Here is a 17,642-nt window from a genome sequence, read left to right on the forward strand (position 1 = left end):
CTTCGTTATTCTCAACAAGTCGATACATCCATCTTTGAAAATAGGTTAGATCGCTCGTTTTTCCGTGGGGCGATTATATACGCGTACCTCGATTCAAGAATACTTGAAACTTTGGGTCTCAGTGGTAAGGAATAATTGAGAAAGTTATTGAAAGATGAAATTGGATCAACAGTGATAATAAGTTTGACGAGTGCAGTCTCCGTGAACGTGTTTGCAAACAAGTGAATCCGCGTTCGACACTTCGTAGTTCACACTGATCTCCGAGCGGCGTATCATATGCAGAGGGCGCTGTACGCGTGTCGTACGATACGTGCGTGAAGGGCGTTACGTGTGCACGTTGCTCATACGAATATATATGTGTATAACGAAGTCTCGTAAGTGGTTGTACATCCAGGGTCTTTATACAAACCTCTTACGTAACTCTCGTACAAAACTGACGTTCCGAAATGATTGATATACAGGCTGTCACAAAAGGTGTGGTCCGCCAGCATTACGTTGTTGTTAGATCGTACGATTTCGAAGAGAAAAACAGGACGCCATTTTGCTCGCAGGCAGTTCTCTGCGATTTTGATAAATTATACGGACATTTTTGTGACCTGATGGAACTGAACTTAAATGAGTCACGCTCGCCTCTCTTGATTCGAACTTGGAAAATATTTGATCAGTAGAAAGTTGAGGACTCTTTGAAACATTGTAATTCGTCTCGGACGACAATTTTCATTCCGCTAGAGATTTTTTCTCCTTTCGTCGACCGAATTCCATCGAAAGTTTTGTTCCGAATTATAACTTTTATCGACCAAAGCCGATCAGATGCGTTTTAAGCATGCAGCGCGTTTAGGTCATTCAAAAACAAAGAAAAAAATGAGGTGTAATCGAACTAACCTTGTACTTCGGAAAATATATTCGTCTAGAGCAGTTGACGACGATTTTTGAGACAGCCTGTATATGAATTTTATTCTCATACGTATGTAACCCCCGGAGCACGTCAGTTTCGCATACATATTCAAATGGCAATGTTACGTATGAAACAGCAAATCCGTAGCGGAAGTAAAATAAAGCGTCGGGCGTTGGAGTTGGATTCAGGTATTAGTCGTCCGCATTAACTGCTCCGTTGTATCGCATATCAGAAGCTCGGAAAGTACGAAAAAAGGCCAACAGAAAAATAATGCTCCGACAACTTTTGGCTCCACGTGCCAATGAAAGGGTAACGAAAACATGACCTTTGCTAAAATTTTTATTACGTTCGAGTTCATCTTTTCGCGCGATTAATATTTTTGAATGCTCGAAAAGAAAAGTTGTTGTCATTTTTAAAATACGTTTACGAATTCGTTCCAGTGGCGGCGTTTTTATTTTCACTTTAAAATTGACAGTGACAATTCTTACATCAGTACATATCGAATTTCTCAATGCTGAGATGATTCAGTATGATATATTATTACACGCCTAGAAACGTCATCCATCATCTTTCGTTACTTTGAAACTCGACTGTGGGTTATAATTATGAATATTTGCATAGTGAACGATAGACTGCGATCCGAATGGCTCGGGAACGACCTAAATATACGTACTTTCTGTATACGTGTTTGCAAAATTGGTACGATCTGATATATTCTCTTCGTAATAGTATGTAATGTAAACTAGCATGCCTTGCAGTGATTATACGGCTTCTTAGTTATTCGAATCCCGTTCAAGAACAAGTTGTGCTTACACTATGACGTACAATATCTCAGTTTCCCCTCTTCGTAACTTGAATTCTTGAATTTTCTTTGTTTATTAAGGAAGATCTTGCGTTACTTGTGATTCAAAAAAGCAACTGAACTTTTTTGCTCTCTTGATGATAAAAAAAAAACGATTATTCTCGCAATTATTAAAATTTTGTCTAACTTATTTGTTAAGATTGATAAATTTTGAATATTATGATAGCGGTTAAAATACTTTCGTAGTTAAATCGTCAAGCAAAGTGTGACAACGGCCATCTTCTATTTACATGCGTATGCGTATCTATATTTTAAACCATTTAAACAAAATTGGATTGTCGAAACTTCCGCTGTTTATGCCGTTATTACTCGTTAACCTCAAAAAGTGTTTTTTCTTTTCCCATTCCCAAGTTATTTTCAACGTTAACAAGGGTTTTTTAAGACATCATTGGTCTCTAAAAACATTCTACTTTCTTATTTTCGTTTTTGGCTCTTCAAAGTTGGGAGGATCCTATTACATTAAATTCAAATCATCACACAGGGAGTGTACCTGTCATAAGAACACTTCAAAAAATGTGATTTTTGTTCATTGATTTCTCGATAACTAGACGGTAGATCCTCTAATAATTCCGCGGGAGTAGACGCATGGTGTCAAGTCTTAAAGTTGGAATTTTCGATTTCCAATAGATTCGCGTTAACTTCCTTAACGAAAGGTTTCATCTCATCTGATTTTAGTTGGAGTTTTTTCAATATTTTTCGACGGTTGGATTCGTGGGAGAAATGGGTGGGGATCAAATATTGGAATGACTAAAATTTCGAACAGCTAAAATCTCGAGTTTATAATCTTCGAATGATAATATGGAGACAGATAGATTCGACTACAGCTTTGAATGCCGAAAATAAATAAAGCAGAAACTGCAAGGTTCGAAGCACGTTTACATCGAAAATAGAATGTAATAATCGCCCATAAGACGATGACTAAAATATCGATTTTTCGGAAATTCGACTATCACTCTGTCGATTCATAAATTACTACGGTCAGCGATACTGTGAAAATTCACAATTTTGAAAATATAATAACGAAACATCAAATATTACTGAAATTGAAATACTGAAACACCAAAAAGTCGAACAGTCAAAATAGCGAAACGTTAGAAAGTCGATCGATCAAAATAAAGAAAAACAGTGAAGCCCCAAATATACGCGTCTCACTCACTCACTTACTCAGACCGGTGATCTCCAATTTTAAACATCGCCATTTTGACTTTCGCCTTTTCGAGCTATCGCTATTCTGCATATCTAAGTTTTATAGGCTCGAAAAATTCACTTTCGATTTTTTGCTACTCTATATTCTGGTCTGTCTGTAAAAAAATTACTCTCGATTTTGAATTCGAAAATATGAACTTTTGACATTCGGATGGTCTGTTAAAATTGCATTCGAAATAAAAACTATTGAAATATATATTTCTGAGTAAATACAAATTCAAAGAAGGAATTTTTGATTAAACACGCAATCTGCTGAATATTCCATCGGGAATAAGATTTTCGAATTACTTATTTTTCTTCAAACTGATATTACAACTTTAAAAATTTCGAAATATCGACCGTTCTACAATTCAGTTATTCGACATATTGAACCCCACCCGGAGAAATTTTTATTTATTTATATTTTTTTTCGGAATCGATATTAACTTTGGACAATTTATAATGTCGTTTTGTGAACTTATCGATGATCGAAGCTTCGACAACAATTGTTTCAGTTTTCTTCATTTGCCATTGGAAAAAAGTAGCTTTTCTGTTGAAAAAGGCTCCAAACCGGGCAACTCGACATCGTGTCATCTCTTCAGCAGTGCATTTCCCCATCGTTGAAACTCTCCAAGCGTAGCAACTCTACATCGTGCCAAGTGTCCAAGCGCGTCAACCCTCTATCAAGGTCAGTCCCGATCGTAGCAACTCCACATTTCCTCAACTGTTGTATATGTCCTCGTGTTTTTCGTTGAGTGTACTTTTCGCACAGAATCGCTCGTACTTGACGAAAATCTTTGAAGAAGCGTGTCACAATCATTCCATATGTACCAGTTGCTCACTTTTCATTTGAATTATTATACTCGTTCGTGAATTACAAAATTCAAAATTTCCCATCGATTATTTCAATGGGAAACCGAAAGTCCCTAAAAAATTTTTTCAAGCGCTGAAATTTCGACTGGAGTTCGTGGTACTGGAAATCTTGAAGACTATTCTTTGGGAGAAAAAAAAACATTTCTTTTCGACAGATCCTAATAAATATATACCAAGAATATTAAGATAAATGTTTTTTTTTCGGATTGCTTCAAGAAGCTAATAAGTTATGAAATTGGCGAGGAAATTGGAGTACTTACCACCATATAATCCAATTGTCGATAAACTAGTGAGCCGACGAAGTGGGTAGCTGGTACATATGGAAAGATTGTGACACGCTTCTTCAAAGATTTTCGTCAAGTACGAGCGGTTCTGTGCGAAAAGTACACACTCTACGAAAAACACAAGCACATATAACAGTCGAGGAAATGTCGAGTTGCTACGATCGGGACTGACCTTGATTGAGGGTTGACGCGCTTGGAGACTTGGCACGATGTAGAGTTGCTACACTTGGGGAGTTTCAACGATGGAGAGATGCACTGCTGAAGAGATGACACGATGTCGAGTTGCCCGATGTAGAGTTGACATCCTGTCGTTGAAAAAATATTGTTACTCCCTGCAGTTGAATGTAAAATTGAGCTTTTACAGAGGGAATTGTTGTTTGGCCTATGAGTAAAAAATGTACCGACTTTTTTCATCCAAAACCTCTTTTAAACTTGGATTTGAAATAACGTAAACAGAAATTAACATAAAACGAATATCTCGAATTTTCATTAGTGTCAAAACAAACGTGAAAGTCGCAAACGTCGATTAAGATTGAAGAACGTCATGGAACGAAAAATAATCTGTTTATATGGTTCGATGTTCACTTTTGGATTATCACTGCTTAATAAATATGCCGATTCTGTATATTTCAGCCTCGCAACAAACCGCCCGGGGCTCGAGCACCCGGTCCTGAGCGCTCCAGCAAAAATCCGACACCAAAATTACCTGAAAACAACAATAAACCACCGTAGGTATCTTAATAAAAATAAAATTAATTGAATCATCACAAAATTTTACGAAATAAGTAAGATAAAACAAAATATGTTAAAAATGTCGAAGTAAAAAAATATAAATGTAATTATATCGATTTTAAACACATGTGATTCAGAATTTCCTAATGCATACCGTTTTTGCATTCATTTCGTGTTTTTTTTTCTTTCCTCATTGAGTACAGTAACGAAAAATAGCAATACTTGTATTTTCAGCCATTTTTATCATCCGAGCAGAACTGGCAAACAAAATATTCATCGTATATTCCAAGTTTCGAAAACTGAACTATGCAAAGTAATATTTTTTAGCTATTCACGATTAAGGGCGGGTTGTTCCAATAACTTCTAGGTAAGCCTATCTGACAGTTAAGGAGGGTGGCTACGTTCGTCAAATTGATAAGAAATTGATCAAATTTGGTGATAATGTTCTTCAACATCAAGTGCGAAGACACAATTTTTTTCAAAATTTTCTTCTGCTTAGTTATCGAGTTATTACGCATTAAAGCAGATTTCTTATGCCCGGAATGTATACCTATATATATGGAAACGCTATGCTTATACACGTCAACTTTAGTGATCAATTACTCGATAACTGTACAGAAGAAAAATCTTAAAAAATTTGTATTGTCAAATTTAACTCTAAAGAATATGTTCACCAAATTTTATTAAATTCTTATCATTTTGAAATTTTTGATGTATTTAACATGGTTTAGCATGGCAACATTGTATCGTCCCTGGCCACCCTCCTTAAAGGTCTACAAGTCAATGCTTTTATACCCGCCAGATAAGCTACCTAGAAGTTGGAACAACCCGCCCTAAGAGTATGAATCAGTCGACTAACCTCAGTTTGACCGATGAACAAAAGGCTCTGTCAGCCTACGCAGGACGATGGCAAAAATCGGCTGATAGAGCCTTTTTTTCATCGATCAAACTGTGTCAAAGAATTATCGGTTGTTCGGTCGGTAAAAAATTCTCCTGCACAGTTTATTCCGAGCAGGTTGATATTCGAGAGAAAATATGAGTTACACACTATTCTCATTTTATCAGCGAACAAGGTGTAACTTTTATTTTTCTCAAAAAGCTATGTCTTTCGCACTCACGCGAGTGATAGATCGCCTTAAAAACGAAATTATTACGCTGTTTTTCAACTTTTTTATCGATGAAGATCAAGTGAATTCCTACTCGACCGACTGCTGTCGCATAATGCTTCTGTTGTCGCTTTTATTTGCCTCGTGACGATGTCGCCACAGTCTTGACGTGCCGTTCCCGTAATTATCCATATCACTGATTATTACGTTTTTCTACATATTAAACATTAGATTCGAGAATATTTTCGTCAACTAATGAACGAATGAAGGCGTTGTGCGGTTTAAATCAATATTTTTCTTTAAAAATCGAATGCATTGGGTTTTTCGAAGGATTCGTTATATAGGACAAACTGTTCAATCCTTTCAAGTGGGGATATAGCTCAGTGGTAGAGCATTCGACTGCAGATCGAGAGGTCCCCGGTTCAAACCCGGGTGTCCCCTGTGACATTATTTTTTTTTCTCATCCATTTTTCGCGAATTGTCCAATTTTCATAAGACGTAAACAAGATATTTAAAAATTCCAAATCGAAAAAATATCATTTTCCATTTTTCCTTTAGTTATGACAGTTTTTTATATTTTTAAATACAATTTCCATGTTTTCCTGGATTGATCGCCAATCTTTCGCTGTGAAAGTATGTCACTATAACTGAATGAATTCTTTTAAATAAATTCGTTTATGAATGAAACGGAAGGAAAAAATCTTCAGCATTCGTTTATGCTGCGAAAAACAATTTTGATATTTTTCTTTTACCAAATGGGAGGAAGATCTATTGTCCTTTTGTTGGGAAGAAACGGCCTAAGAACGAGGTTGAAGTTCCAAGTTGGGACTTTCAAAAATGAGATATTTAAGAAAAAACTCTACGATGGATTAGCGTGGATTCTCATTTTTTTTTTACAGATCGAAGCAAGCCTCGAAGACTTTGACGAGCCCAGCCGCTTCGAGAAGGCGAGCCGAACCAATTCTCTCGCTCTTCGGATCCCGAAAACTTCGTACAATTAAGAATCCGTCCGAGAAAAACTTGAAGGCTGACCCAAAGTCCAGCAGCAAGCAGCGGGTTGTCGCCGGGTGAGTTTCACCAACGGAAGACCTTTCAGTTTTTTTTTTATATTCACAAAGAAAATTCGTTTTAGTACCGAAATTCCATAGTAGGCCACGAATCTCCGATTCAAGGAAAAAAAAAACTTTCCTTTCTCACTCGAACCCTGCAATCGACGCTGTCATTTATTCGATCGATTTCTCATCGATTAGTATCGAAGAATAAAAATATCGTCAAGGACACAAAATTCGTATTTTCGAGGAAAAAAAAAGTCCTTTACGGACTTTGGAGATTATGTAGAGTCTCGTACGTGTATGCATGTACATAGATACTTTATATACATCGAGTCAAGTCCGGGTGAACGACCGCTCGTCTCGGAGACAGCGAGCACAGTCGGCAATCCTTCTCCTCTTTCGCTTCTTACGTTCTCTCCTCTTTTTCCCTCTCAATTTTTTTTTCTTTCTTCCTCTGTCTAAATTCTCTTTCTTTCTCTCTCTCTCTCTCTCTCTCTCTCTGTATCGCTCCGTTTCTCGTCTGTCACGGTGAAAGACGCTCGATTCAAACGCCGGAGAAGCGAGGGAAACGATCATTGAAATGGGCCGATCAAGCGAATTCTCTTCAGCCCCTGCTTCCCCCGTCCGATATGCTTTTCTCGACATCCATCCGAGACAACACGCGGTCTACACGAGTACCGATGCGACGATAATTAATCCGTAGCTCATCGCTTCTCTCTCTTTTCTCTCGCTTCGCCACCTGAAATGTAGCGGCCTGAAAAATCCTCCAATTTTCTACGCAGTCTCACCGCGACAGTTTGTCCCATGCAATATTCGTTCTTTGGAAACTCCGAAACCCGAGGGAAGTCGAAAAAAAATCACTTTTTTCCCCGTCGCTCCGCTCAACGGACGAAACTTCTCGGTCACTTTTGTCGATAAAAAGCTTTTTCTATTTGCTAAAAAATCCTTCCGCTCTTTTCCTCGGTGACGGGGTCGGGAGAGCGAACCGCGATAAACGCGGCTGTCAAATTTTTTTTATCTCAATATTGCGGAGAATCTTCCAGCCACTGGGTTAGAACGGAACGCCATCGTCCGCGTTCTCGTATACTCTTTCTTCGCTTCTTGCTCTTCTTCCTCTTTATTCGTAATGGTATTTTTTTTTTGACATTCAACGAACTCGTGGACGAGCCGAATTTCGATGAGACAAACTGCGAACCCAATTCACCAGGGTCCAATTGGTCCTCGTATTAAATAACCCGCACATAAGAGGGAAGAAGGGACGCGCGTGATATGAGGTCATCGAAAAAAAGGGATAGAAAGAGATAAATGAAGAGGAGAAGATTAAAGATGGTGAAAGTTCATGAATATTGTAGATTAATGTTAATAGGCTTGTGAGAGCCTTTGAGATTTTTTTTCAAGTTCGGATCATTTTCATTTCTATTCTAATTTCGATGGAATGTCATCCCGCAAAAAAATACGCTGATCCAGCGTGGAGAATCGAATTCTCGAGACATCGCTATTCATTAAGTGGGATCATCCTGCTTTATAAAGCCAAAAAATCGATTGTTTTCGGGAATGTTTTTAAGACAGACGGAAATAACTCATTATAGAGAACTTTTCAGTATAGTTTCAAGGGTATTTCGAAAGTAAAAAAAAAAAACATTTTTTCAATGTGAGAAATACTAATTTGTACAGGGTTTATGCGCGAAGTCTGATTGTCGAAGGTTCTCAGCCCTGTACAATGTGGAGATCGCAAATATTGTCCGCAACAAAAATTTCAAATTATTTTTTCATTTTCATATATTTTCGTTCCATATAAACCTATAAAAATGCGAAAAAATTGTGAAATTCTGTGAAAAATGCAGCACGTTAAAGTGATATTCTTCTTCTTTAGAAGCGTTTTCTTTTCAAACACGCTAAAAATGTAGAATTTCGCAATTTTTTCGAGTTTTTATAGGTTCGTATGGAAGGAAAATATATGAAAATAGAAAAAATTGGAATTTTCATTGCAGACAATAATTACGATCTCCGCATTATGTGCGCAGCTGAGAAATTTCGACGATCAGACTTTGCGCACAAACCTTGTACAAATGAGTATTTGTCACATTAAAAAAAAGTTTTTGTACTCTTGAAATATCCTGGAAATTATACCGAAGAGTTCGATATCGTGAGTTATTTCCGTCCATCCCAAAACACTCCCGAAAACAATAGATTTTTGGCCTTTCTAAAGCAGGGGACCCCCCTTAATCGTAACGACGAAGATGCATATTCTCATAATCCACCGAAATATTTATTATTTTATAGTGAGGACTTTTCGCTTCGAAAACCTCAGTTGTGTGCATTGATCTACCGTTATCCAAAGGATCGAGCATAAAAGCGAGTCGATGAGCGGCTCCACGCCCCTCGTTGGATATAATGAGCGTGGCTGCTCGATGAATTTAGCAGCGTATGTGTGGATGCGATAAACGAAGCGGTGAGAAACGAGCCTTCGATACTCGATCGTCAGAAAGCATCGACGCTCCCGCGATAACGTTCGACCGTCCTTGACGAAGTACGATCGTGCGGTTGAATCCAACTTGCGGAATTCAGTTTTTAGAGCATTGTGGGGACGATTATTTTTTGGATACTTGTTCCCAAAACTTCAATCATGTATTTAACAGAAAAAACTAAAACTGCGGACCAACGTGGCAAAAATCGAGCACCAGTTTGCAAATGACATTTCCGCTACTCATAAATTCAATTTCGGAGAATCGAGTTAACTTCACTTTCGTTGACTCCCGAGCCATTGAGGATCTAAATATCTTCCAGTTTTCACTTTTGAACTCTGTCGAGATGCCGCAACTACGAATTTTTCGTCGATTTTTTCGTTTCTATGAACGATTTTGTAAGTTTCATTGGGCATCGTGAGAAAAACTCGATTTTCGTTAACGCTTGAGCCCCGCTTGGAAACAATAAAACACGAAAATTGTTACTCGAAATGCATGACTGAAGTTTTTTTTTTTTACAACGGACTATGCCCCAGATCACATTCGATCGTCGTCGACGACATTTCCCGATCGTAATTCGATGCTCGATCAATGTGAAATACTTCGAATGACTGGTTCCCAGTCGACTGTTGATGGAATCAGTTTTTCTCATGAATCGCTTGAGAAAACAAACTGTTTCGATCGAAGTCCCGCTCGCGCATCGTCCCCGCTTTTCTTGTTAGTTCGTCCAGCATCAAAGCAAAATTCATTAAACAATAACCATCAGATTTAACAACAGTGGTACATCGTATTTCGTTTTCTAATTCCACGATGATGACGAGAAAACGTTGTACGTGACGACGCTGAAGTTTGCAACGTTAGAGTTAAACGAAATTAACGAAAATAACATTTGTAATTCACCAATTTTTTATTTCACGAATCATTGGTGTAGACTGAAAAACTCCGAATTTAGGCAGGTAACAAAACTGGAAAATAACTGGAATTATTTGAGTTTTTTAAGGTAGGAGTCGCGCGACAATCGATATTAGACGAACTCGTGATTTTTAAATTATATAATTTTTACGTGATAAACTTTCATATGGCTAAAGGATTTACTAGGTTACCGAAGATTATATCAAGAAATTTACGATCAAAAATAGAAATATAACACGGCATCTTATGAGAAACCCATCCCGCCAACACTATGATTGCAGAATTCATTTCCTTATCGATTAGATATAGTTTATGTTAAAATTGCTCCCCACAGATTATATTATAAAGATTCCTACGTGACCATAAAAATATAGGACCATCGACTCATTCGAAGAGAATTTTTTAAATAATCTCGATGAAAACTCAGAAAATAGCAGGAGATCGACTGCTATGAAGTAGCTCGATATATCTGGCAACGTCAAGAATGTATATACATTAGGGTGATGCAACAAAAAATCGATATTTTTTTTTTCTCGGAGCTCCAACGAAAATCGGTAGTACATCAAAAAAAAGTAATTTTCCCAAAATTTCAGATTTTAAAAAAAATTTTGTATAGTGCTCAAGCCACTTTTCGATATTTTCCTGGTTTTTTTCTCAAAAATCGCAAAGCAAAAATTTTTTTTTTGCTTTCATAACAGAAAGTGTTAGTACTCCACGGAATTATAAATCTAATAAAATTTGTTCACTCTCAAAAAAAATTAAATGGCTACCTCGCATAATTTATTTCGTTTTTTCTGTATATTTCGCTATATAAATGATGAGATTAAAAAACGTGTGGCTACAGCTACAGTAAATTGGACTCCAGCGTTGCAAACTTCAGCGTAATCATTCGGCAGGGAACGAAATTGGGGAATTACTGGAATTATTGGAGGCTTTTTTGCAAACTTCGGCGTCATTGTACGTAATATTTTGCATGAATGGCAATCGTCACGACAATCAGGTCCCGTACGCGACGCCATGAGAATATTAAGTGCGCTAAGACGACGAGGAAAAAGAACAGCCAACAGTCCCAGCTAGAGGAGTTTGCAAACGCTTATTTGCATCAGACATACAGCACGAATCATATTTCACGAAGGCGAGCTCGCCCTTATGTATAGGTATATATCCCAATGCTCAGAGCGCAAAGCGCCCCTCTCCTCGTCACGTTGCATTCAGCGAGGAAAACCACACATATTTGTTTCCAATCTATATCCATGTGGATGTGAAATCGCACGTGGGTAGATACATTTATTTTTCACGCACTCGGCAGAGACGCATAGTTCGCAGCAGTGTCAACAAATATACCGGCTGTTCTCCTTTCAGCCTTTCAACCATTTCAGGAATCCCGAATCTTCATAATTACAAAACAAAATTTTTCAATATGCGACGATCTGCTCTCGTGTGAGCTCGAAGGGCTGTTTTGCTGCTCCATACCTTTTCGGCTTACTACGATCCATTTGTTCGACGGTTTTCTTTCAATTTTGCACTTTACATGGTATCGAGCGTGCCATGCAGAAAGTAATTTATCGCCGTTCGCAGCGAATATGAGCGAACGATGTTTCACCGATGACGATTGCAATACTTTTACGTTTCGCATGCTTTTTTTTCGTCGACGAGTCTTCGCTACATTCATTCGTTCGATCAATTGTCTTTAGCCACCTCTTTTTTTCAGTAATCTCCATTTGAAAAGCTGCTATCATTCCTGGTTTTCGCTGTTTTCAATCGAGCGCGTTAAGGTAGTTCATGCACGAAGCGATTTTGTTAAGGATGCATAAGAACTAGGCCCCATTTCAGATGACACTCTAATTTTTTTGTATATTATAGTCCAAGCTTAAAACTTCTCTTAAAACCATCTCTGTGAAATTTCAAGGTCTCTTAACGACTGTTTAATCGAAATATTTTTAATGGAAAGAACACAGTTTTACGTGTAATTTATAGCCACAATGACTTCGAAGCCTGTATAACTCAAAATTTGATGTATTTTTATATCAGATTTTAATCATAAAAAACGTCTATTAAAACCCTGAGGATTTTAACGGTTCGTTAAAATAAGGGGGTCAACGGACATCTGAATTAGAAATATAAAGTTAAGGATATTTGGTACAGGCTTACAATGTTGCCATGCTAAACCATGCTAAAAACATAAAAAATTTCAAAAAGTTCAGAGTTTTATAAAATTTGGTCAACAAACATATTCTTTAGTGCCAAATTTGACAATACAAATTTTTTAAGATTTTTCTTCTGTACAGTTATCGAGTAATTGTTCACTAAAGTTGACGTGTATAAGCATAGCGTTTCCATATATATAGGTATACATTCCGGGCATAAGAAATCTGCTTTAATGCCTAATTACTCGATAATTAAGCAGAAAAAAAATTGTCTTTTCGCACTTGATGTTGAAGAACATTATCACCAAATTTGATCAATTTCTAATTATTTAGACTTTCGTACCACACATCGTTAAAGACGACAAATGCTCACGGAACCTCAGAATTTCGTAACCCCGTGAAGTTGTGGCAAACGTCGCACAACCTATAAATGTAAACATTCGTACAATGCTCTATGGACCTTTTTTGTCGTTATGGTAAGCTCTAACCTCAGCTGTCAACTGACTACGTCTGATGTTGTTAGACGTAAACTTTTCACGCTGCACTACCGAGTCGTGCTAATAACTCTGCATAAAATCCTTTTCGTAGCGAAATGAACTTAAATATTAATTACAAAAATCATTACAAGATTTCTTAATAATATTGTGCCATACATGATTGCCCGTGGTAATTTATTTGAAAAAATATAGTCAAGGTCAAAGACTGTCCATTGACTAGTACGAACCGCTTTTACATCCTTAAAATGATGGATCAGTCGGTAATCACAACCGTGAGTGCGAGACAGATAGCTGCAAATTTTGAAAAGGAAATTTTTCCACATCGTTCGTCTGATCGCAAAAATAAAAATGTCATCGGATTTTTGCGACCGTGCTGCGTACGATGACACTTTTATCATTTTAATAGGACGAACGATGTCAAAGAGTTTCAATTTCAAAAATTCGAGGTGTGATTACCGACTGATCCATCATCTTAAATATTGAACGAAATTGGTAAAATGAGCACTCTTATAACCTCACATTTGCTTATTTCAGCATTTTGTTTCTTCTTGGCTTGGCCCATTCCTGCCGTAGCTTTCCGTCTTTTTAATATAACACTTTTTTTGATCCATTTCCCGTTGGTTCTCCCTTTGCGCTCTCTAAAGCGATTTTTACATAAAAAAAACTATCGTGTTTTAGCCTGAGACGAATGAGACTTTGGGTTCAGTCAGCGATGGATCCCCGTATAAGTATAATGACTTGTAATTTTATTAACTAAAAAATAAGTTGGAAAAATTGATTTATAATTTTGAACAAATAACTCTGACATTAATTTAAAGTGATAACGTCTTTAATTAGGGAGTAAAAATCAATCGAGTTTAGACACCCATAAAATACGATCCTTCGGGTGTGATTAGAATAAAATAAAGTCCATTCGGTGAGACGAAAATAGAGCGAGTTCTTCACCTCTTTTTGAAAAGGTCAAATATTTCGTTGACTCAACGAATAAAATAGCGCCGAGTCGACAATATTTGCGTCCAACTGAACAGGATTTTCGTTCAACGAGCAAAATTCTTCCGAATGCTTAAACAATGCGATTCGAAAATAAATCGTTGACGAATGAATGTTGTTTCAATAAAATTCGAATAAAATTACTGAAACCCGTATAATTGAAATGAAAAAAGTGACGATAAATTTCGATAATTAACGAAACCCCCACAAATATGTCGGGGTCGCTACATCGAACGTGAACTTTCGTGTTTTGCCAATTCCGAAATAAAACCAGCGAGCTTCGATTATTTTCCCACTTTTGATGTAAACTCAACATAAACTCGTAAGTCCAAAGAAAACAACGAAAGTCGTATTCGCTAGGATCTTTTGAAGTTTTCCACATTGATGTAGCGAGTTCGCCCACGATCGAAATAAGCAGCGAGAGGAGAATGAGTATATCGTAGTCACAGCGCGTACGCGTGTATATCGTCGGTGGGAAAATATGGGACGTCTGGAAAGGCCACCAAGAGTCCTTGAGTGTAACGCGCGCACACGCCTATTACACGGAGATATAAAAAAGTCCGAGATACATGACGTATCGCCGATGCACACGAGACCGCGAATGGGTTCGTTTGAACTTTTATTTATTCGCGAGTAAGAAGCGTGAACAATTTTCACCTTCGCCGTTCCGCTTCTTCGACTTCGTTCTTCGAGTTATTGAAATTTTTTTTATTATACGTTTCGAAAAGCCACGGTTTCGTTGAGTTTCAGCGATGGGGACGTCGACGTCCTACCTTAAGGAATTTTCAAAGGAAAAAAAGTTTTTTCCCCCAATACAACGACCGAGTGCGACAAGGCTGATGTCGCGAATATTTTCACCGGAATGGAGAGCGATTCGAGTAACCACGATAAAAATCGCGATTTTCCACAGTCTTTCGGATCACGCTGAAGCGGATGGCTCCTCATAGAAAAAAATTCTTGATCCCGCGTATCCTTAAATTAATCGCAGCGATCACGGAGGAATTAATTAGGATTTTAAGAGCAGCAGCTAACGGTACCTCCAATGAGGAAACTCGTCAGCTCACTAATTCGTCGATAATTATTAAAACCACAACGATGAATGCTCGGGCGATCGTATCTGTGCGATAAAACTAAAAAAATTGATTTGCCAGCACTCGAGATGCGACGCTTAACGGGTGTCCCAGTGAGAAAATTCTTCAGTCTTCTCTTTCCCCGAAGCGATCTTTCTCTTCAATGTTCTCTGTCTTTGACTTTCTTCTTGGATGCGGCTCGGGATCTTGTTCCGTTATATCAGTAAAGCGTCTTGTGCCTATATAGATATATATATATATATATATATATAAAAGGGATGGGATGACGTGGACGAAAGAGCCTCTTTTATGTATCTCACCCATCTGCAGACTTCTCTTTACCACTGAAGAATCTCTTTCGTACTTCAAGTTCATCGATTCCGAGCACAAACATTTGCTCTGCAAAATGAGCTTCGACAGACGCTCTTTCATGCTCATTTACCAGGCTCACGATTTTATTCAAAGGATGTACGTGCGCGTCGGATTACTCAGTTGACAGTCTTTTCATATTTTTTTAAAGCAATTGCCACGCTCATTCCTGTTGTAGCATAATATTAGTAAAAAAGCCTTTTCTTCAGGAGGGTGGATGACGAAATCAAAATAATCAGAATTTTATCAAATTTGGTGATAACATTCTTTGGCATCAAGTATAGAAATACCAGTTTTTTTTTCAAATTTTTTTACCACATGGTTATCGAATGAATAATTGAGCGTTAAATCAAAGTTCTTATGCACGAGATGTATAATTAACCGTATGTATGTTAACTCTATATGCGTGAACTTTAGTGTTCAATTACTCGAGAGCTATGTGGTCAAAAAATCTAAAAAAATTTGGTCTCATTTTAAAAGAATACATTTACCAAATTTTATGAAATTCTTAGTATTTTTAACATGGTTTAGCATGACAACATTGTATCGTCGCGATCGCGACCCTTCTTATAATTAATTTTTTAATCGTGAATAATATTCAAGTTGAGTTCATTGCAGAACATATTTCGTTCCGAATTTTCCACATGATTCGAGAGTACATTGCGAAAAGGCAACGTTTGACGATGTTGAACGTAGTCACTTGACAGATTAGAACCCTAAAAAGTACAGCTGTCACTTCCATTGACAATATGGTTGCGCTATGTATGACAAGTGACAGCCTGCAAAATTTCAAGATTCTGTAACCATTTGTCGTCTTCGACTCGATATTTCTAATTCAGATGGCCATTGACCCCCCTTTTTTAACGTACGATTAAATTCCGCGTGATTCAATTCATATAAATGACGGTTTTAATCTTTGACGTATGATTTAAAAATTGAATTGATTAAATTTTGAGTTGAAGATGGTTGAAGGGGCCGGTAAGTCATAGTGGCCATAGGCGACTTAATTTCTTCACTTTTCGACCGTTAATATTTCAACCGAACAGTCGATAAGTAGAAATTTCACAGGCATAGAAAAGAAATCTTGGATTGCAGGACATAAAAAATTAGGGTGCCATCTAAAAACAGCCCTCACGCCTGTACGTCCTTAAATTCATGATTTTTTATTTGTTTTCTATTCGAAATTGAGGAGACTCTCGTACAGCGAACGTCAATGAAATAAATAATACTTGCTATGGAATATATTGCATGGCTATTCGGTGTAGCTCCATTCTTTGTTGCCAGCCTACGCAGGCATTCGGTTTGGATTTCTCGAACGGCGAGTATAAAACGCCACATGTCGAGCGTATGGGAGAAAAAGCACGCTCTTCCTTGGCCCCTGTATCTCGCCGGATAGGAGAGCGCGGCGCGCAACCAGCAGTGCCGGCTTGTGCAAACCCGAGAGAAAACGAGAGAGAGAGAGAGAGAGAGAGAGAAAGGGAGAAGGATCGGCGTACGAGCAAAAAAAATACTCGCGGCGAAGAATACGCGTGGCGAGCCACTTCGCGTCCTTTTACCCTTCTTTCTCGTCCACCGCCTCTCGCCGTTCTTTCTCTCCGGATTTCATCTTCTTTTCTCCTCTATACGCGCATTTAACGTGGCCCAAATTCGCTCAATCTTCCGGACGGACGGTTAATCGGTGACTGCCGCGTATTTCGTTTGCTTGCGCGAAGAAAAATAATATCGGAAAGCCTAACGTTTGTTTAGAGCAAACGACTGTACGGACCGGCGCTGCAGGGGCCTTGTAACCGGCAACGACGGCGCGTCTCCGGGTCAAGCGAAGCTCACCGGCGGTCAACGAAGGTCTCTCGAAAAACACGGTCGACGACAAACGACCGACTTCTCTTGCGAAAAAAACAATTATTTAAGAAACTTGCTTCCTCGGACTGAAGCGAGGACACGCGCGATGTTAAAGTCACCAAAAACGTGTCTCCGCGAAGAAAAACGCGACCGTAAACGATCAGTAGCCGCCTGATGGCGCAAGTCGAAACTGTCGGAAAGGTGATATTTACGATTCGAAGTGCTGCCACCTTTAGGATTCACAGACCCGTCGCAAGTAAACAAATCAGTCGCCGTCTGGCGGCGCAAGTTGAAACTCTTGGAAAGGTGTCGGAGTGCTGCCATCTTTAGGATTTAACAAACACGATCTTTCATCGTAGGGTGA

General features: G+C 38.2%; 1 protein-coding gene and 1 non-coding gene across 4 annotated transcripts in view; both read left to right on the forward strand.

Annotated features, from left to right (window-relative positions):
• Positions 1–1,055: 1,055 nt before the first annotated feature.
• Positions 1,056–17,642, forward strand: part of LOC122419290 (cytospin-A) — a 30,840-nt gene continuing 14,253 nt past the window's right edge. For 2 of the 3 annotated variants that reach the window (XM_043433721.1, XM_043433722.1), the window contains exons 1-3: positions 1,056–1,204; positions 4,733–4,827; positions 6,837–7,004. In XM_043433721.1, the coding sequence (XP_043289656.1) occupies positions 1,166–1,204; positions 4,733–4,827; positions 6,837–7,004 (302 nt within the window). In that variant the 5' untranslated portion in view covers positions 1,056–1,165. The remainder of the gene's footprint in view (positions 1,205–4,732; positions 4,828–6,836; positions 7,005–17,642) is intronic. The other variant, XM_043433723.1, reaches the window with a different exon arrangement.
• On the forward strand, positions 6,307–6,378 carry TRNAC-GCA (transfer RNA cysteine (anticodon GCA)). The gene has a single exon. It is a non-coding gene; the product is annotated as a tRNA-Cys (tRNA).

This window comes from Venturia canescens, chromosome 1 (assembly GCF_019457755.1).
Source record: "Venturia canescens isolate UGA chromosome 1, ASM1945775v1, whole genome shotgun sequence".
Lineage (NCBI taxonomy): Eukaryota > Metazoa > Arthropoda > Insecta > Hymenoptera > Ichneumonidae > Venturia > Venturia canescens.